Source organism: Aricia agestis, chromosome 18, assembly GCF_905147365.1.
Source record: "Aricia agestis chromosome 18, ilAriAges1.1, whole genome shotgun sequence".
NCBI lineage: Eukaryota > Metazoa > Arthropoda > Insecta > Lepidoptera > Lycaenidae > Aricia > Aricia agestis.
Genome location: NC_056423.1, coordinates 10,427,064 through 10,449,478, shown reverse-complemented (window position 1 = coordinate 10,449,478; position 22,415 = coordinate 10,427,064). Strand labels below are relative to the sequence as shown.

Genomic DNA, 22,415 nt, shown 5'->3' with positions numbered 1-22,415 from the left:
ATTACGAGTAATATTAAATCATTATAAATTAATTTAGTTAGATTTCTCCAAAAACGATTCAAAATATTCCAACAGCTTGTTTAGAATAAATTGAATCGTCGAATCATTTGACGGGAGTTATATTAAAAACTGTTGCCTAATTCCAACAGTTTTTAACACAATTCACATAAATACGTCACGTTATGTTACATATTTTATTATTTGTATATAAACATACACTTTTACCAAAATTTAAAACTTCCAACCGAATTGTCGTAACTTGTCTATAAATACCATGGAACTAATAAGTACTACCGTACAACTGGAATGAGCTCTTGTCCGTGAAACCGAGCCGAAAGAGAAATAGCACATTGACCATTGCGTCCTTTTCTTACTAGGGTGACCATATAATTTTGAAATTTAGAGAAAGTTTGTATTTTGTTTGTTTAGAGAATTATTGTTTTTTTGAACGTTTGAAATTCATTTTGTATTGTAGGTAGATGTATAATGAAATTATAAATTACGATTGACGACATATATGTAATCACATAATATGGTGATAACTGTTTCTACGCACATTATACGAACCAGGAAATATTCTAGTATGGAGAATGTTAAGTAAGGAAAAATAAAAATGCATATGCATACTTAAAACAAACAGTTCATTATTTTTACTTGCGTATTGTTCCTTATTAATTTTTATACAGTTACGATTGTCACACATTAAATAATAAACACTCTTATGATTTAACGGTTTAAGACGCAGACTAGAGCCATGAATGACCTCGAGTCGAACATCACTTTTATGCTTATGGTAAATTCCATGCGTGTGAGGACGGAATCCGTTAATTTCTTGACAATTTTACATATTCGTCTATTTCTCGAAACTACAAAGTTGAATCAAAAATCTAAATCGGTGAGGTGTTTCATTTATGTTTCATACGTAATTGTACTCAATATCATTTCTATATTTGACTGCATATCTAATAAAAATGGGAATCTTTCTTAAATGTTCATCTTTCAGAGGCAAGTTCGCGATTTTTTTCTATCGAGCGAAGTTTACGAAATCATATTTTCGAATTGGCGATTACGCCAGATATATAGTCAAGTATAACTCTGATTTTTTTGATGACGATATCTGTTATAGGCTTCACACAAAATGGTCCTCAGTGAACTCAATTAGCTCACTTCAGCCTCTTAATTATAAAACGCGATGTAAATAAAGGTGTCTATCATTTAATCCTCATAAATTGCTAAATAAAATCGTTTTATGCAGCTTTTGTCTCAAACCTATGCTGCCCTTTGAAATTCTTGTGGATTTTAATTTTGTTGCATGGTAAGATCTTAAGTTAAAATAAGAATCTGATATCAATTTAACAAGTTGAATATCGTGAGGCTCTTCAGATTGAAAACACTGCCAAGGATGAGAAACTTCCAGATATTTACACAATTTGTTATGAAATTCTTGTACAACATATGAAATCATTTTTTTTTTATTTAGATTTTGTAATGAATCTCGTGACATTACAGTAAATAATTTTTCGCAATACTTTAAAGTTTCGAATACATTTTATTTAGAACATTGCTATTAATGAAACTACGGCATCTTGTGAGCTTGTGACACTCGGTGTGCTGAAAATTAAAAAAAAAACTAAAGTTACAACTTAAGTCTACTAATTTAATAAAAATACAATTATAATTATTATAGGTATTTGAATGTAAATTAATATAATAATATGGGTTACCTGTATTGTCTGCACCACATGTAAGGTCACTCAAAAGGTTATTTGATGAAGGTGACACAGGTGACATAGTTCATGGTATTTGGGTGCTAAAAAAAACATTGTAAAAACCTTATTTAGAATAAGAAACATCTAGGACATTAAAATATATTAATTACTTACTTAAAACAATGCAATAAAAAGGGTACCTTGATCATGCACACCACTTATTGAATGATTTAATAAGTGAATTAAATCCTTGTACCATATCCCAAAATCTGTCTTAGATGTTGTATTTTGTAAGACTATGATCACGAAGTGTCTTATGCTATTTCTGGTTAGATATTTATAAGTAGGTAGTGCCTTATGCCACGTATTAGGCCATATTCTTATAACATCTCTAAACAACCATTGACATTGGACTTTTTTCTTTCTTCTTCTTCGACTTATTATTTTGTTTTTTATCTAGTATGAATAATAGTCCTTTGACATACTATATTTCAATTATTATTGTAAATGAATCACGATGAATTTAATTTCGACATATTATAAGGGGGAAATTATTGTAATAAGTATACTTCCATTAGGTCTGAATGGTTATTATGATACTAACTTAAACTTTGACAAATAATGATGTAAACTTAAATTAGTTAATAAGAATATTTTGATATAAGTATAAATAGGTAGATAATTATGTAAAAACTAACGAACTAACTGTAAGTAAATTCTAATAACTTGACTAACATTTATTTAACATTTTGCACGTCGAAAAATCGACAAAATATGTGAAACACTGCTTGAATTGTATCACCCTCTGTACCATATTTTTGCAAATAAAAATTATTATTATTATTATTATTACAAAACGAGATGCGTACTTAAGGCCTCCACGATCTATAAATGTGGTAAAAGCTGAAAATTTAAAAATGTCTATGCAGTATTCATGATCAGTGTTCTTGTTTGTCAGCAAAACGGATAAGCAATATGAACAAGAAATTTTGCTCACTATTTTATTAGCAATACATCCTGCAATATAATAAATAATATTCATTTTAAAATCACTAACATTCGACTTTTCTATAAGATCAATTAATTTATTAACAGACTGATCGTTATCGTTATCAGGTACATCAAAAATTGCCTTTTTCTTGTGTCTGAATTCTAGTACTGGTGTCATTTCATAATCGTTGCTGGTACAGTTTGCATTGATGCTAGGTTGTACACTATTTTTGTACAACAACTTTCGTAATGTAAAACGAAATTGCAGCGCATTGGGATTATCATTGCTGCCTCCCCTAGCTCGGACACAAGAGAAAAGCATTTCTAGATGGTCTTGTGAACATTTATACGTAAGAAAATATTTAAAATCTTCGAACTGTAATAAATCCAAAGCTAAACCCTCAAAGCTATGAATGTTCACAATAAATCCGAGTATCGGTGTTTTGCGCCTATGCTGCAAAATATTTTTGCCATCGATATTCAAAGACGACAAGTATTCCTTTGTTTCTTTTAAAACATTCATCCAAACCTCTTTATTCTCATTTTTAAGGGGGCTTTTGAATCCAGTTCCAAAAGGGTTCTTACAGTTCATTAAGTCAAATATACGGTCAAGTATTCTAATATATTCAACAGTAGCTTGACTATTAACAAAACTAGGATTGCCTGTTTCCCTCATAAAATCTATGGCATCTGCAACTGAACTGCTTAGTAATTGGCTAGCTAATCTGACGTTCATTTTTTTATTAAAAAAATTTATGTGTGCGTCACATAGTTTGTTTGCTAAAAGTAATCCTTCTTCTTGTTGTATTTTATGCAAATTTTGTACAAACTCAAATTTAATTTCCCCTTTTTGTGAACCTAAATTTCTTTCAGCAAAGACATTTCGGGCTAGCTTAAGCATATGAGGGGGATCGAAAATACAAAAAATATTAGAATTGTGAGAGGGGTGTTTAAAAAAGGTTTTCATTTCAGGAAAGTCAAATTTACATCCCAGATTGAGGTATGTTGCTACATTTGTGGCTGCCCCATCGCAAGTCAGTGATCTTACTACTATATCAATGTCATTCAATAATCGAATTGCCGTTAAAATTAATTGAGTTTGCACATTGGCACTTATTTTATTTATGAAAAAATATCCAATGGGACATTTAAATTTCTTTTTTAAAGAAATTATCTGAAAAACCAAGACTTCCGTTGCTACATCCTCGGCATTCCCTGCAGAGACAATGCCACCATAATCTACATATCCCCAGTACTTGTCCGTACTTTTGTCATAAACAATCTCAGAGCGAATGCTCATAGAATCAAATACTAAAGTAACATTTTTTAGAGAACTATCATTTTGGACTGATAGTTTCAAAAAGTCTAAAACTTCTTGCATAAAGCCAACGTTACATTTGTTTGTAGCCAGCATTTTTCGTAATGTAGCTGGATGAGGTAAAACTACACGAGTCCTTAAATGACAATATGCTCTTGCTGAGAAATAATACAAAGAAAGAGCAAATTTTTTAATTTCATCACTATACCTTACACCTTTGCTGCTTTTATCTTTGTTGAGATAATTATGTATGTCTATAAAATTTGTTTTTATCATCATCTGTACCTCATTAAAATTATTACATTTCTTCTTGATAACACTCAAGAGAGTTTTCATATTTAGTATTTTTTCTTCACGTCTTCGTAACCTTTGAGTTAGAAGTTTCACTTTTCGCTGAAGTTCTTCATTGCGTACAGGTTCATTTGTTTGAGCACTAACGTCCTTGAAGTCTTCAGTACGAAGTTTTTTGCTAGGTGGCTCTGTGGATGCGAGTTCATCTTCAATGTTATTGCATCCAGGCAGTAGTTGAATATTGCTAAGTACTTCTATTTTTTTGGAAGCAGGCTGTAAAAAATGGTAGTATGTACACTTTAATTATCTATGTGGTTAAAGGTCGAGTGTCAGTATTCAATGTAAAATAAAAACTTTATGGAAAAGTGTATTAAGATAATAGATAAAATAATATATGAGTGAATTATTTACTAAAAGAACTATTTACTAATAGCGTCGGTGGCTTAGCGGCTTAGGATGTGGAGTCGTGATCGCTAGGTCGCGAGTTCGATCCCCGGTCGGGGATCGAACTCCACGGCTTCCACGGTGAATAAAAACATCACGAGGAAACCAGCAACGCCAAGAACCCGAAAAGGTTTGAAGCATTAATAAATTTCACTTTATTGCTTTTACAAGAAAGTATTTTATGGAGAAACAACGAAATTCTAAGGCCCGTATAAATAGTCAGTACTCAAGATGCATCTCAGTCTCAAGACACGGTTCAGGCTCTGTGATTGGTTGGCTGTCAAAATTTGGACCAATCACAGAGCCGAATCGCGTCTTGAGACCGGGTTGCATCTTAAGTACTGACTATTTATACGGGCCTAAGACCCTAAAAAGGAATTTTCTTAACATTTCATACTCCAACTAACAAACTATTCGTGAAACTCACTACAAATTGAAAAAGTTCTTGCTTACCAATAGAAACAATGTTGGAATAGCAGTTTCTTTTAAAACTGGTCGAGCTAAATTAGGAATGTAATCTTCCGATTTAAAGTGTTTGCTGCATATGACAGAATTCTTAGTCACTTTCCTGTCCCCATGAGGTATAATACTCAACCACCTTTCCCGCATAGTATCATTTTTCGGTAATCTGTAAATAAAAATAATGTTTAATGTCAGCGCACATCCTACTAATTTTATAAACTCGAAAGTTTGTAAGTATGGATGGATGGATGTTTGTTACTCTTTCACGTAAAAACTACTGAATTGATTTTAATGAAACTTTACAATAATATAGCTTATACATCAGAATAACACATAGGCTACAATTTATAAAAATATTGTGTGAATTGTCCAAAATATGACTATAAGTGTCAATCCTACAAAAAAGCCCTAATCCTGCGCAGAAAAAGTCGCAGGCACCAACTAGTTTATGTGTAACTAGATGTCCCGCGCGGCTTCGCCCGCGTAAATTAGGAATGTTACAGAAACCGTACATTTTCTCATAAAAAATAGCTTATGTTCCTAGTCCCTACACTTGGTCTACTCTATATCAGTGCCAAATATTGCCATAAAATTGCTCCAGTAGTTCGTAATTTCTAATATTTCCCGCGTTTTTCCCACATTTTCCTGAGTTTCTTCGGTCGTATTAGTCTTAGCCTATAGTCTTACTCGATAAATGATCTATCTAACACTGAGATAAGTTTTTAAATCGGACCTGTAGTTCCTGAGATTGACGCGTTCAAGCAAACATACTCTTCAGGTTAATAATATTAGGTAGGTATAGATTTTTTTAATTATCGCATGACAAACTCGAGTCTCGATCTAAAAGACTAAGAAATCCATACTTATATTATAAATGCGAAAGTGTGTCTGTCTGTCTGTCCGTCTGTCTGTCTGTCTGTCTGTCTGTCCGTCTGTCCGTCTGTCTGTCTGTCTGTCTGTCTGTCTGTTACCTCTTCACGCGCGAACCGCTGAACCGATTTTGCTGAAATTTGGCATGGAGATACTTTGGACATAGGATAGTTTTTATCCCGTAAAAATGTACGGTTCCCGCGCGAAAATCGAATTTTGGCGCAACAGAGTTGCGGGCATCATCTAGTGGTATAATATGGTGGTGATGATGATGATGAATGTAATTTGCAGAGTAACATATGCTTTCCGTTCTTAAAACAACGCCGAAACTCCCAAACTTGTATCTATAAAGAATCAGGGGTTCTCTCAGCACCTTCCGAACCACGGTATACCAGGTATACCTCGGTGCAAAATCTTACTTGTTGGTAGCATATGCTTAGAATACTTCTCACGAATCCGAAGTCACTACATGTTTCCCTATAAATTTTGAGGAGTTCCCTCGATTAATTATGGATCCTTCATCAGATCACCACTTTTGTGAATAAAATACCAAATTGGGATGATACTCTATATACCAAAAAAAAATTTTAAAAATCGGTTAATAAACGGCGGAGTAATCGTCGAATATAAGAAAACGAACATAACACCTCTCCAATTTTGAAAGTCGGTTAAAATTGTAGACTATGTGATATTCTGATGTATAAGCTATATTATTGTAAAGTTTCATTAAAATCCGTTCAGTAGTTTTTGCGTGAAAGAGTAACAAACATCCATACATCCACACATCCATACATCCAAACAAACTTTCGCCTTTATAATATTAGTAGGACTAGTTGGTGCCCGCGACTTCATCTGCGCAGGAGGATTTGGGCTTTTATGACACTTATCGTCAATTACTGTTCTGTTACACATACCAAGGCTTCCATTTTGCTGGCTGAAAGATTACATAAATATATGTAAATGAATGGTAGAATATAGGGTAGTACGATGGAAGTCGTGAGTTCGGAGATTTTTTGTTCAAAACAGGAGAGCGAAAATTTACATCATAATTTATTCTTTTACATTTATTAGATATTTTAAATAATGACTACTTATACAAATTCCTAACTCCTAAATGTTATTGGAAAGAAGGTGCTCATTGTCACAATGAACTCCTTTTTACATTTTACATATGAAATGGTGATCATAATCAATATCTTATGTACTTATATTTGACTTCTACTAATGAAATAAAAAAACATTATTTAGCACAATATTTTATTTGTGGGGTAAATTGGTGTAATATGTGATACTTTCTGGGGAACAAAACTTTTTTAAATCCTGAAGGTCACTATATTTTTCAGCAGAAATTGGCAATTTGTCTGTATACAACCTTCCAGGCAAAGTGAATTCATTGTGTTGTACAGTGTTCACCTCAGTGGTTTTCTTCTTTCTTCCACTGATGCAAGCAGATTCCCAGGCCCCATTATAAGTAGAGCGGAAGCCTATTTTAGAACTTAGCTTGTCAATTTTGAGTACTTTTATAGGGCGTGAAGGAAAAGATGACTTTTTGGCGTAAATTGTGTCCAAATAGCTAGTCCATGATCTAAAATAAGACTTGTTCACCTCTATAACTTCAAATGGACTCGGCTTACAGCGGGCATTTTGGAAAATATCTATCCAATCTGATGGAAGTTCAGCCCTTGTCTTAGATTTCACCAAACCAATATTTTTGTCGCACTCCATATATGTGTGACCTCTCACTGGAAAGGTCATAGTAATTTTTTCCAATCTTTTCTCATGGTGGACTAAGTGATGCAAGAAACGAAACATAGTAAAATTTTTATTTTGCCCTCCGCACGAGTCACAAAATATTTGAAGGTGAGTTGTAGTAGGCTTCATGTAGTTATAGATGAAGTGATGGACAAGTGAGCATACATCATCACTTCCTTTTTTACCTTCTGTTTCTGGATACAGGTAAAAGATGCTTTGTGATGAAGATAATACATGCACATTGAATGCAAATACAGATAGCTGTCGTTTATAATATGTATCATTTGTTTGTATGTTAGGAGCACAAAGATTTTTTCCATAGTCAAAACATATAGCCTCCATTGAGCTGCCTGCTTCTCTGCTTCGCAATCTTGCCATCCGTTTTCTATGGTAAAAAGTGCTTGCTTGTAGCTTATGTATTTTATTGAGATTAAACAGATTTAAAATTTCCCGGTCCAGTGTGGACTTGGCAATTGTATCAGTGCATGTCTTCTTTTGAGCATCCAATGCTTTTGATTTTGCAATGAATTCGTCACAAATGCTGCATGTATCTGTACGAGGATAGCCGAAAGCAATGTTAAAGTCAGAGCAAAAAATATTTCTGTAAGTTTCATAAGATACATTTACACCTTGATTATCTTGAAGGAACATTGCATGTTTAGAGGACCGGTTGGTCTCTCTAAGAGTTCACTAGAGGTCGGAGGAGTATAGAGTAAAACTCGATATACTGTGGTGAACTGAAGTGCTTTATTGTGAGATTTGTGCTGCTTATATACAAAATTTTACATTATTATTATTATTACAGTAATTTACAGAATGTTTAAAGGTTAACTGTGATTGGTTAACAACATTAGAGAAGGACATACAGAAAGAGATAAAAATATTTACAGAAACATGAAAGAGAAAAAAATCGAATAAGAAATATTTACACGGTTTTACGATTGCCGCGCGGGAAACTGGACGCACCGCGGCTCGCGGCGCTGGCATCGTCCGAGTATAAATATGGGCTCTCGCGGGCCGCGAATTCAGTTCGCCCGCGCGCGCCATTCCGACGTCGTCTCGCTGCTGCTTGTCGCTGCGCCGGTAATAATAGTAGTGCCGTCATTTTGTGAAGATGTTATGAAGAATTCTTATTAGAAAAACGCCCTTTTCAGGGCCGGTTCATGTCCGGTATTATTACACGGACAGCTGTTTCTCTTGTCATGCGAACGTACGTTCTTTGCAGAGCGATTTTGTTCTGTGTTTCATCTTCTATAACGAACGTATACAAAGACGGCGTGCGTTCTTTTCAGAGCGCGTTGTTTTCTTTGTTTCATCGGCGAACGAACGTAGGTACTGCTACAGTGCTCCCCCTCAAGCGAAGCGTACCGGCAGTCTGACGACACGGCCTGTTCTTGTTGTCTTCTGTGCTGGACTTGCTGGTAACTTCTGCTTGATCGGTGTTGCACTTGGTAATGGTTGTGAGGTAACAGGTAAAGGTAATGAGGTAACGGGTAAAGGTAATAAGGTATTTTGAGGTAAATTGTTGGTATGTGAAGGTAAGGTAACAGGTAAATTGGTATTAGGTAAGTTGGTAATTACCGGTGACTGTTGTACATTGCTCGTTGACTCGCCGACGTAATCTTCTCTCAGTATGTAGGCGGGCTTCAAACGATCGATGGATACTGTTGCTGTGCGATCGGGTAGTTGTATTACGTAGTATTTTTCTTCTCGTCGAAGAACTTTGTACGGCCCGTCGTACGGTGTTTGAAGTGGTTTCCTTACGGCGTCGTTACGTAAAAATACGTATTCGCACGTAAGTAGATCACGATGTATGAAGATGTTGCGTTGATTACCGTGGTGCTGTACATTGTTTTTCGGCTTGAGAGAGTTGATGTTTTTTCGTAGTTGCTCGATGTAGGTATGATCTAGGCTCGATGATGATGTTGTTTCGAAGAAGTCAGCCGGTAAACGTAGGTTACGGCCGTAGGTTAATTCGGCGGCGCTGACTCCGGTGTCCTCTCGTATGGCGGCGCGTAGTCCGAGTAAAACTGTAGGTAGCTCGTCGATCCACGATGTATTACTGTTGATGAGTCTTGTTTTCAGTGAATTCTTGAGACTTCGATGCCAGCGTTCGATCATTCCGTTAGATTGCGGGTGGTACGGTGTTGTACGGATTTTTTCGATATCGTGTTAAGTTGACGAACAGCTGACTCTCGAACTGGCGTCCTTGATCGGTTGTTATTGTAGTCGGACACCCGAATCTCGCTATCCATTGCTCGTAAAATACTCTTGCGACGGTTTCGGCGGTGATGTCGGTGAGTGGTACAGCTTCAGGCCATTTTGTCGAGCGATCGATCATAGTGAGTAGGTATCTATGACCAGTCTCTGTTGTAGGCAGCGGTCCGATGATGTCGGTGTGTGTATGTTGAAAGCGATCGACTTGTGGGAATGACGACACGGCGCTCGATGTATGTCGCTGTATTTTGCTTCGCTGACATTGTATGCAGGTTTTCGTCCACTCGCTAATGTCGGAGTTCATTGACGGCCAGAAGAATTTTTGCGCAATGAGTTTTCTTGATGCTTTTGTTCCAGGATGACTTATGTTGTGAATGGAGTCGAACACGGCGCGTCGAAAGTCTTGCGGAATGTACGGCCGAACGTATTTTGTTGAAGTTTCGCATACAATCTTGATATCGGAGTTAGGTAGCGTATTTGTTTTGAAACTTAAGTTTTCTTGACTGTAGAGTGTAGGTAGCGTGCTATCTCGCTCTTGCGCGCGAGATAACTCTTCGTAATTTACAGCTGACGGCGTGTTGATTGTTTCGATGCGGCTGAATGTATCGGCGACTATGTTGTCTTTTCCGCTGATATGACGAATGTCGTGCGTGAATTCGGAGATAAAAAGTAGTTGTCGAGTTCTTCTCGGAGTTTCCGATGTTGATGTTTTCTTCTGTAGGGCGAATGTCAATGGCTTGTGGTCGGTAAATATTATGAGTTCTCGGCCTTCGAATATTTTTTTGAAATATTTTACTGACATGTAGATGGCTTGAAGTTCGCGATCGTAGGTGGTGTACTTCGTTTGCGCTGTTGTAAATTTCTTCGAGAAGTAGCCGAGTGGTTGCCATTTGTTATTGTTGAATTGTTGTATTACAGCTCCCGCTGCGGTGTCCGAGGCGTCGGAGAAAATAGCGATCGGTGCTTTGTGATTCGGGTGGGCAAGCAAAACAGCGTTTTTGATGCTATTTTTGCAAGCCATGAATGCTTCTTTCGATGTTTCGTTCCACTCGATCGGTGTTTTGTCTCGCTTTTTCGCATTATGTAGGTATGCGTGTAGCGGGGCTTGAATTGTAGCGGCGTTCGGAATGCTGTCTCGGTAGAAGTTTAGCATACCGAGGAAACGACGTAACTCTTCAATGTTTTTCGGCAGCGGAAAATCTTCGATGGCTTGTAGTTTGTCTTGTGGCGGCTTGATTCCGTCGCTGTTTACGGTGAAGCCGAGGAATTTTACTTCTTGTTTTCCGAGTACACATTTGGATGGGTTGATCGTGATTCCGTTTTCTTCTAGACGTTGAAGAACACACCGCAGGTGTTGGCGATGTTCTTCTTCGCTGCTGGATGCGATCAACAAGTCGTCGTTGAACGAGAAGACGAAGTCGTAGCCTTGCAGTATTTCGTGTATAAAACGTTGAAATGTCTGGCCTGCGTTCCTAAGGCCGGGACACATTCTCGGGAATTCGAATAAACCGAATGATGTGATGATTGCTGTCTGACGTGAAGTGGAGAAGACCAGGCGCTCTTGCAGGGACGACAGAGACCTTGTTGCATCATACTTTCGAATTCTTTCTTGACTTGATTGTAGCGATGTGGCTGTAGCGGCCGGGCGCGACAATGTAGCGGTGGCCCAGACGTCTCGATGAATATTCATCGCTGTCAATCTCGTGATGCCGGGGAAGTCTTCTAGTATGTCGTGGTACGCCTGCGTGCTGTCGACACTACGGACAGTAGGTACGTCCGTGTAGCGTCCGGGAGCGTTAATATGTAGACTGGTTCTCCCGTCGATGAGTCTTCTATTTTTCAGGTCGACGATGAGTTCGTGGTGTTGCAGGAAGTCGGCACCGAGGATTGGCTTCGAGACTGAGGCGACGATGAACTTCCATTTGTATGGTCGGCGAAGTCCAATGTTAAGTTCTAATGTTTTCTCGCCGTATGTCGGTATGACGGTGTTGTTGGCGGCGTAGAGTTGAAAAGGTAGCGGCTGGAGATGGAGGCCTTTCTTTTTCGGTATGACGGATATGTTTGCACCCGTGTCTACCAAAAAAGTGAGATTCGTAGTCTTGTCCGTGACGAATAGGCGGTATTGTTTGTTGTGAACGCCGGATTCCGCCGCTGCCAACGTTCGGTCTAGTTTTCCGACTTGTTGTTGAATGTACACGGTTGCGTACATTTTCTCGCTTCCTTGCCGAATCTGTTGTGGTAGTAACAGAATGGCGATGGTGATGGAGATCGTGGACGTGAAGATGACCGCTGACGGAATCGGGATGTCGATCTGTATCTTGAGCGTTGATAGTGTCCTCTTCTATAATTATTATTATTGGTGTATTGTTGTTTTTTCAGTTCGGCGACCTCTAGGGAGAGTTTTCGTACTTCTTCTATGAGCAGGCACTCGATGTTTGATGAAGTTGATGCGGAGTTATTTACACGATGACTTGAGATGCTATTTACATTGTTTACAGTTGACTGCTCCATTATTTTGTCGGCCAGCGCAGCTTGCTCGTCGAGTGTGGTCTTCGACTCGAACGTTTCACTGACGGCCAGGACGGAGCGAATATTTGTCGGGAGGAGGTTGGCCCACATGAGTTGTAGGGTGGAATCGGGGACCTTGTTGCGAGCCAGGTTTCGCATTCGTCTGAGAAGTTGTGACGGTTTTTGGTCTCCCAATTCCATGTCTGATAGAAGCTGTTGAAACTGCCGGCTGTCAGATTCCTCATATGCGGAGATGAGCCGGTCCTTGAGAGCTTGATACTCGTTTGTTTCTGGCGGGTTGTACAGAAGATCGGTGATTTGCTCGATGTCTTCTTTTTCTAGACGAGCGATGACCATCTGGGAGAGCTGGCTTTGGTTTTTCTGAAGGCTGCTGGTGGCTGCTTCGAAGGTGACGAACCAGAGCCTGGGTTTGTCCCTCCAGAATGGCGGAATTCGCATTGATAGGGCAATGCCGGCGATCTCTTGTGATGATAGTGACGTAGCCGGGTTGTTGGTGAGTGCCGAGGTTTCGGTCAGGGATTCGCCTATGGGTTCCATTTTTCTTCAGTAGGATTTCGGGCAGCGATTCGTGGTGGTGCAGCGTTTCGTCGAGCAGCGTTTTTGCCGAGCAGAAGTTTGTTGTGCAGCGTTTCTTCGGAGAGAGTTTTGTCGAGCAGAGATTTCCCGGGCAGAGTTTCGTCTTGAAGGTTGCTGGTTTTTCTTCGGGCAGAGTTTTCCCTTGCAGAGGTTGCTTGTTGTTCACGGGGTCACCAGTTTAGAGGACCGGTTGGTCTCTCTAAGAGTTCACTAGAGGTCGGAGGAGTATAGAGTAAAACTCGATATACTGTGGTGAACTGAAGTGCTTTATTGTGAGATTTGTGCTGCTTATATACAAAATTTTACATTATTATTATTATTACAGTAATTTACAGAATGTTTAAAGGTTAACTGTGATTGGTTAACAACATTAGAGAAGGACATACAGAAAGAGATAAAAATATTTACAGAAACATGAAAGAGAAAAAAATCGAATAAGAAATATTTACACGGTTTTACGATTGCCGCGCGGGAAACTGGACGCACCGCGGCTCGCGGCGCTGGCATCGTCCGAGTATAAATATGGGCTCTCGCGGGCCGCGAATTCAGTTCGCCCGCGCGCGCCATTCCGACGTCGTCTCGCTGCTGCTTGTCGCTGCGCCGGTAATAATAGTAGTGCCGTCATTTTGTGAAGATGTTATGAAGAATTCTTATTAGAAAAACGCCCTTTTCAGGGCCGGTTCATGTCCGGTATTATTACACGGACAGCTGTTTCTCTTGTCATGCGAACGTACGTTCTTTGCAGAGCGATTTTGTTCTGTGTTTCATCTTCTATAACGAACGTATACAAAGACGGCGTGCGTTCTTTTCAGAGCGCGTTGTTTTCTTTGTTTCATCGGCGAACGAACGTAGGTACTGCTACATATGCTTTTTTTTTACATTCAAATCTTCCGGCAAATATGTTTTATTTGAATCATGTAGACTGTAGTGACTGGAACGACCTTAAACAAAAAAAAATATATTAAAATTAAATAAACAATAAATATAACAACATAAATCTATAAAATTACATAACCTTTAAATGAATTAATATGCCCTCTTATTAAACTTTTGACATCATCATTAAGTTTTACATGACTGTTATGTTTTCCTCTCTTATCAACAGCAGCACATCCAGTTTTTTTCAAACTTGCTACTAAATATTCAACTTTTTTCCTTGTTATTCCGTGTATCGACATGAAAGCCTTTTTGCATATCATAATTTCTTTTACTTCAGAATCAATCAGAGCAAGTACTTACTCTGTACTTGTATACAGCATCGTAATGTGATATTCCTTCTTTCTTAGAAGGCCTATTAACTGGAAGTACAGAGATTAATACACTCAAATAGCTATTTTGTGCATCATGTGATCCTAGTAAATTGAAATTCTGGAGAATTTGGGTTCTTGATTCCTTAGGAACCTTATCGAAACATCCCAATCTGCAACCGCAGGCTGGACCGGATTCATGACTGGATAATTTTAACTTTTTCAACACTTCAGACATCCGACCGTGTGATTTCCTCTTTTTTGTTGTCTTATAAACGTAATTTTCATCACAATCACTATTATTTTTGTCCATTTTGAGAAAAACAACCAAAACCTAACACACAACGTACGCGTCGTAAAATTTCTGCAAGGAAGCTTAACTGACAGCTGTCACTTGTATGACACAAATGTTAAGATGGCCGACTATGAGCGCGTTCTTTGTTACAATCACTGCAATCAGCCCTTTTTAGCGTGGTTTCATAGACAATGGACACCTTTTTGCTAGGTATGAAATGCAACGAGCGCGTTTTATTCTAAAGTTGGATTTAAAAAGAACTTTACACCATTTCAGCCCCTTTTATCATGTTTAAAATTAAGTGAGTATATATATATATATATATATATATATATATATATATATATATATATATATATATATATATATATATATATATATATATTAGAAATAAAAGCGACTCAACATTATAAAAATAAAAGTCTATTTACCTATTTACCACTAAGTTGGAGGAGTTGATTTTCATTTTTAATTTGTATGTAACGGGAACCTCCTTCTTTACTGAGTAACACTTGGCCATTTGCAACCCAACAGAAACGGTTATTTTCAGCAGCACCAAAGTCACGGGCAAGAAAGTGCAGTCTCCTTGTTTTATTCGTATGATGTTCAGAGATGTACAGCGGTGTTGTACCAGCCAAACGCAGGTGTGGGGAGTTTAGTCTACACGATTTGTGTAATTCCTTAATGTCTAAACAATGTAAAATCTAAAAATGATTCGTGTTTGTATATAAAATCTTTTGGTAAGGATAAAACTTATGTTTTACTGTACATTGACGATATATTGTGTTTTGGTTCTAATGAAAGTGATATTTTGCAACTTAAAATTACTTTGAACAGAGAATTTAAAATTAAAGACATGGGATTAATCTCCAATTTTGTAGGAATAAATGTAAAGCAAAATATTGAAACTGGTATTACTGAACTTGATCAAAGTAGTTATTTAAAGAGTATTCTCAAGAGGTTTGATATGGAAAATTGTAAGGATATGTTAACTCCTATGGACCCAAATATTAATATCAAAATATTTGAAAACTGTCAGAAACCAAATAAGCAAACAGAAAAGTTATGTCGTCAAATTATAGGTGGCTTAATGTATGCTGCAATGGGTACTAGACCTGATTTATGTTTTCCTGTTTCCTTACTAAGTAGGTATCAAGTGAGTGCAAATACTGAACTGCTAAGTGCTTTAAAAAGAGTATTAAGATATGTAAAATTTAGCATAAATTGCAAATTAATTTATAAGTGTGAAGGGGTTTTGGAAGGCTATTGTAATGCAGACTGGGGAGGGGATTTAAAGGACAGAAAGTCGACCTCAGGATATTTATTTTAAATTTTTAATTGCTTAGTTTTTTGGAGTTCACGAAAACAAAATTCTGTAAGTCTTTCTTCTACAGAAGCTGAGTATGTTTCGATGAGTATAGCTGCAAGCGATGCTATTTGGCTAATTAAATTGTTAAATGATTTTAGTGTTGAAATTGTGTCTCCTATAAATATATATTCTAATAATCAGTCAGCTATAGTAAATGCAAAAACAGATAATATTAAAAGATCTATTCTAAAAGAATCTACACGAACCTTTTTGGAATGGCCTTAGAGTGAAGTTTTGGCTTGGATTAATTTGTTCCGACACTGTTCTGTCGATGTTAGAATTTTGGCATTGTTAGTAACAACAAAAACTCTTTGATCTTATAGTGATGGAGACTGTTACTGCGTCTTGATGTTAAATAGTAAGGCGAGTGTTTTTGTAGGTGACTAGTTTGCGAGCTGCGGGTCGAGGTACGGGTGGGGGTGTAAAGCGGCAATATTACTTTCGTAAAATTCGGTTATTTACCATATTTTACGTAAAATATAAATAAATTGCGCAAATTACGGTAAAATTGGATAAAATACGATTTAACTCTTACTAACTACTAACAAAACTATTGTGACCGCGCGGCTGGTAAAAGAGGGTAATGCGAGTATTACTTAAGAGGATACAACAGGGGCTAGAGAAATGAAAAAAAAGTACGTGTAATATCTATAGCTGTCTCCCTTACCTCAAGCCTATACCGCAGAACGCGATAGAGACAACTGCAGAAAATCCAGAAAATCAACGATTCGTTGTCCCCTGATTCCTTCTCCAAAACTTAACCGATTTAAGTACTTTTTTCATTAAAGATTAAAAAAAGGCTTGAGCTGTGTTCCTATGTTTTGCTTTTTTTGTATAATCTAGCCAAATCTGTTTTCTGGACGTTTGAACACAGCGGAAAATCTGGCCATTTTTTTGGGTTTTTGAACGTTCATATCTTATTTAATAATTAAATTATAAAAAAAAAGAAAACATAGGGACATTGTATTAGTGGCCGTAGATATTCAGGAAAAAAATTATAACTCTACTAGCATTATCCAGGGAGGAAACAGGGGACAACGTTTGTATGGAAAAAAGGGCGGTGTGGAATCCTCTTAAGCGAGAACTCAAATAAAATTTCAATTAAAAAGAAAGTATTTATTGCAACCGCCTGTAAACATAATTTACTTATTAAACTATCATTAGAGATTAATTTCAGTCACTTTGGCAATCAACTTTGGAAATTATAAAAGTAAAAAAAAAAACAGATTTGACTCCCATTACACCGACATCGGGGTAATGGTGATCACCCTGCGGGCAATCGGAGTCAAATAAAATCTAGCATAGGTCGCAAACATAACCTACAGCAGACTCCCACCCAGTGCACTCCGCGTGGGCCCATTGTCCACACGAGGTACACCTGTACCACATCTCGTTGTTTCTACCGATTTCATCGCACACTAGGCATCGTGTTTCCATCTGTTGCATCTTCTGCGTCATCGTCCTGGCATAAGTCGTCAGTGCCCACATCTGATACAGAAGTTTCATTCTGTTCTTGCAATACTTGGCGCTTAGCCTTTTCAAGTTCCTTCTTCTGTACTTTAGTCTTTTTGCCTCGTCCTTTGCCTTTCAATGTCTTCTCTTTTCCTTTACCTCCTTCTTTCTTCTTTTTATTTTTTTCCTTTTCTAGCAGATTTTCTTTGAGTGGTTAAGTTAAAATTGTAGCGTGTTGCTTCTTTCGAACCTGTCTTGTTTTAATAGCAGATGCTTTCTCTGGCAGTTTTATTAAATCATGCAATATACTAGATTGTTTAGGCGTACCAGGAACTTGTGGTACAACATCTGATTCAGAATCAAGTGGAACTTCTTGATTAGACATCATGAGATCTGGTGAAACAATTTGTGTTGACGTGCTCGGAACTGGTTCTTTTGATGTGCTGGGATTTAATCATTCACCTAAACAATAACACAAAGATTTATCTTAAGATATCTCGAGATAAATCTCTGTGGCCACAATGCCGTGTGTACCCGTGCATACCTCCCACCCCGCGTCCCGCATACCATCGGGAGGGTCGACATTACAGCGGTCAAGCTATATGCCAGATGTTATATGAATTGATCATCCTTATTATAGGAGCGTTTTTGCCGACATTAGTTTTATGCCTGGGAATATTAAAGAAAGGTTTCTGCCTTATCCTAGTATTGGGTCTAGGTACTACGAATTCTATTGTTTCTAACAGTTCCTGGCAAGGGGTGGAACCTGTGAGAAGATCTCTAAGAAATACCAGATCAAGTTTACGTATATATACTACGTATACGATCTGATAATTTGTTAATTTTAAAAACCGAAAGTCTTTCTTTGTATGGTAATCTATTATTTCTCTGCGGGGTGACATATGCCAAGTGTCTCGTAAAAGATCTCTGAATCTATTCGATACGTTGAGAATGGATTTCGTAACAGGGGTTCCAAATAATGCTCCCGAATTCTAGTATACTACGTACGAAGTTGTTATATACTAGAATCCTAGTGTCAGTGTGCCTAAAGTCTCTTGACAAACCCTAGCGTCTTTTTTGCTTTCTTTATCATATAGTCAAAATGTGACACAAATGTTAGTTTGCGGTCAATTAATATTGTAAGTCGCGAATTTCCTTTCCGGAGTTTTTGTAATCGAGCAACCGTCAATGTGATAGCAAGTCGATAAAACTTTCTTTTTCTTTGTAAATTTAATGTAGCGGCATTTGGAAGCATTTAATTCCATTTTGTTGTCTAGACACTACTGGTGGATACGGTCAAGATGAGATTGAAGTTACAAGGACTAGAATTATTAAATCTTCATCCGATTGGATGAAGATTTAATAATTCTAGAAATCTTCATATCATCGGCGAACAAAGAACACCGGCAGTGAGACCTTAAACTTAAGACCTGAATAATCTATGAGCCCACAAGGCGCACTAGTCCAACAGAAGGCAAACGAGTTGTTGACTTGACTATTTGCTCCCCACAGTTTGTAACACAATTAACATCTTCAGTTCTATCCTCCACTTTTGGAAGCGATCACGGGTGATTGACTTCCCTTGCCATAGAGCGAGGCATGCCGCCATATTGAATAACCATGCACGACATTTCAACTGGGCTGTGATTGGCTACAACGAAAATGTAGCATGCTGTCAAGTTTGACGTATTTCGTATTTACGAAAACAAAAATTTAAAAACGAGGGAGCAACATAAAAGCAGGCTTTGGTACGAGTTAAGGTATGGCAGTGACCGCTTCAAGAGCGTATGAATTTAGTAGGTGTAAAACCAGTGATGGCACTCTGATGGCATTAATAATGGGTGGAAAATTCCAGACACAACAGCCATGAAGCGTGTTTGGAGGATGATGTTAGGAAAACAGTGAGTGCTAACCTGGGAAAAAATATCAAAACATGTGGTTTGATGTTATCCAAAAACTATCCTATGCTAGCAGGTTCACCTGATGGAATGTGTGAAAATAGTGTTTATGAAATTAAATGAAAAGACTGTAAAAAATTATATTAATAATGGGAAACCAACCAAGAAGTTTTTTGTGCAAATGCAAATTAAAATGTTACTGTCAGGACATAAAAAAGGCTACTTCTGTGTTGCTGACTGCAACTACAGTGCCAACAAGAAAGTAAATATGAAGGGTACAGGGGCAAAACAAGAAATGTCACAAAAACAAAAGATTTCATAATAAGCATTTTAATATTTTAAAAGTTAACAATTTTCTTAATTATCATTTAAACTTACTTACTGTTTATAGGAACTTTAGTTTACTTTTAAAAGTCTTAAATGCAGTTACAAAAAATATTGTTATGAAATTAAAATTATACTAAATTATTAAAAAAATAAAGTAATTAACTTTTAGAACATACAAAAACTGGGAATGTCCACTGTGTCCCATACAAGGAATGTCCAACTAAACATGAGGAATGCTTTCAAAGTAGGATTGGGCCCCTTCAGAACAAAATCTTTTTAAATCCATTAAGTCCTTATACTTCTCTGCACTAACAGGCAAAAAATTTTGATAGGCAAATCCTGGCAATTCAAATTCGTTTGAAAAGTCAGATCCATTTCCTTTTTTAGCTACTATAGGTGATTTTTCCCATATACCATTATAGTTACTTCTGTGTAATATAACTCTGGGATGTTCCCGTACACACATTAATTCTCTTTGGGATTGTATTGGAAAGGAACATTTTTTTAAGTATTGATTTTGAAAAAATTCAGAAAATTTTCTGATATGCTCTCCTATTCCTACCTCAATCACCTCAAAGGGTCTGGGTCTTTGCCGACTGACTCTCAGCAAATCATACCACTGGTATGGGACTTCCATGTGAGCTTTCAGATTGATGAGGCCCATATTTTTGTCACATTCTAAGTATGAATGTCCTCGTATTGGATAAGTGATTTTGATGGAATCCAGGAGTTTCATTTTATGGACAACAAAATGAATAAACCTCACCACAGTGTAGTTCTTATTCTGGCCCCCGGCGGAATCACAGAATATTTCTAAATACTTCACACAACTATCCATGTGATTAGTTAAATAATGAAACAGAAATGAAACCACTTCATCTGAACCCTTACGTCCACAGGTTTCAGGATAGGTGTAAAAATAGGAGATTGCATCACCCAATGCATGCACATTGAAAGAGTACATTGATAATTGACGTTTGTAGTAAACATCATTGGTGGTAATGTTTGGCAATGACACATTCTTTTGGTAGTCCATGGCAATTGCTTGAAATTCCACATTACTTCTGCTCTTCAATCTTGCATTCTTCTTGCGGTCATTTTTTGTGCAAATTGTTCAGAAAAGTTAACCGATTTAGTTCAACAATATTACCTTCAGCTCTTAATGCCTTTGCTTTTATTGTAAACTCATCACAAGCACTACAGGTGTCTGTTCTTGGATTACCAAATGATATATTAATTTTGGTGACTCATATGCTTCCAAGTATAACTTATACATTTTCTTTATATTCAGGTCTTCAGGTATTCTTTTTTCGTATCATTTAAACTATAGTGACTTAGTCTTCCTTTAAAGGATTTTATATGCGTACAAATCAAGTTTTTAATGTTATTGTCTAATCGCTTGTTTGAACTAGACTTGCCTCTTTTATCAATTGGTGTCAGTCCAAAAAGTGCCAGTCATTTTCAATGATTTTTGCAGATGTTCCAACTTCCCTTTAGTTATGCCAAATATGGATATAAATGCTTTGTAACAGACAGGTACCTCTTTGGTTTCATCATTTTCAATAACCCTCACTTTATAAGTGAAATAGGTCTGATGGAAATTAGCATCAATTTCCGACTTTCTGCTGCGCCTCCTTTTTATTGAATTCACACTCATCAATCCACACAAGTATATATTTTGCTCATCGGTGCATTTCACACTGTTGAAGTATTTTATCAATTTTGTACGTTGATCTGATGATACACTTTCAAAACATTTTAATCTTTTACATCGGCAGTCATCTCCTGTTTCGTGCGTAGCAACTCGCAGTTTTTTCATTACTTCTCGCATTCTTCCTGTCTTCTTTCGTTTCTTTGTGTTACACATAAAACTATTATTATTTTCTTCATCACCATCAGTCATTTTACTAGAGATAATCCAATTAACTTTCCAAAACAAACCAGCAAGTCCGAACAAATCAAAATAATAATCGAGATAACCTCAAATTTAACGTAAATATTTTTCCTTGTTACGTTCCGTTACGCCAAGGACCTTCCCTATTTTGTTCCTGTACATAGTTTTACATTTCAAGTAAAATATCGGACTACGCTTGTTTTAGGGTCATTTTCAATAATGTACATGGTTTAAAAAAATGATGTATTTTTTTTATTACTGAAAAGCGATCGTTGAAGCGTATATATATTAAGTATTTATTGAATTATGATAAAACAATATCCAAATCACTAATGTTGATCTATATATTATAATATTAATATTTGAATGCATCAGGATGAAACATTTGTTCCCTTCCCAAACCCATAATTATTTGATTGAAAATATATAAAATAAAACAAACATTGCAAATTTAAGTTGTTTAATTAGTTTTGCCTTCTATAACCTTCCTTAAAAATATTATAAATTCAAAATCAACCATAACAAACGTGCATAGTGATCTTTTAAATTTCCATTACCTTACTCTTTGGACAAGATAGGAAACAAACTTATTTTTTCCTAAAATAAGGTGTGTCTAAGAACTTGGTCCTAAATTAAGAGAAATTAACATAGTATCATAAAATATAAATGAAATCACAATGATATTGTTTAAAGAACTTAGAATATAAAAAATAAAGCTATCAAAAACAGGACAGTCGCGGAATGGACTACTCTGGTAACGGAATAGAATCCTTAG

General features: G+C 36.9%; 1 protein-coding gene across 1 annotated transcript; it reads right to left on the bottom strand.

The window, feature by feature from the left end:
* Positions 1 to 6,977: 6,977 nt before the first annotated feature.
* Positions 6,978 to 9,957, bottom strand: LOC121736225. The gene is made up of 3 exons (XM_042127312.1): positions 9,418 to 9,957; positions 9,205 to 9,283; positions 6,978 to 7,018 (listed from the first exon to the last, which is right to left on the bottom strand). The coding sequence occupies exons 1-3, from the start codon at positions 9,955 to 9,957 to the stop codon at positions 6,978 to 6,980; spliced, it is 660 nt and encodes a 219-aa protein (XP_041983246.1).
* Between the last annotated feature and the right edge of the window lie 12,458 nt (positions 9,958 to 22,415).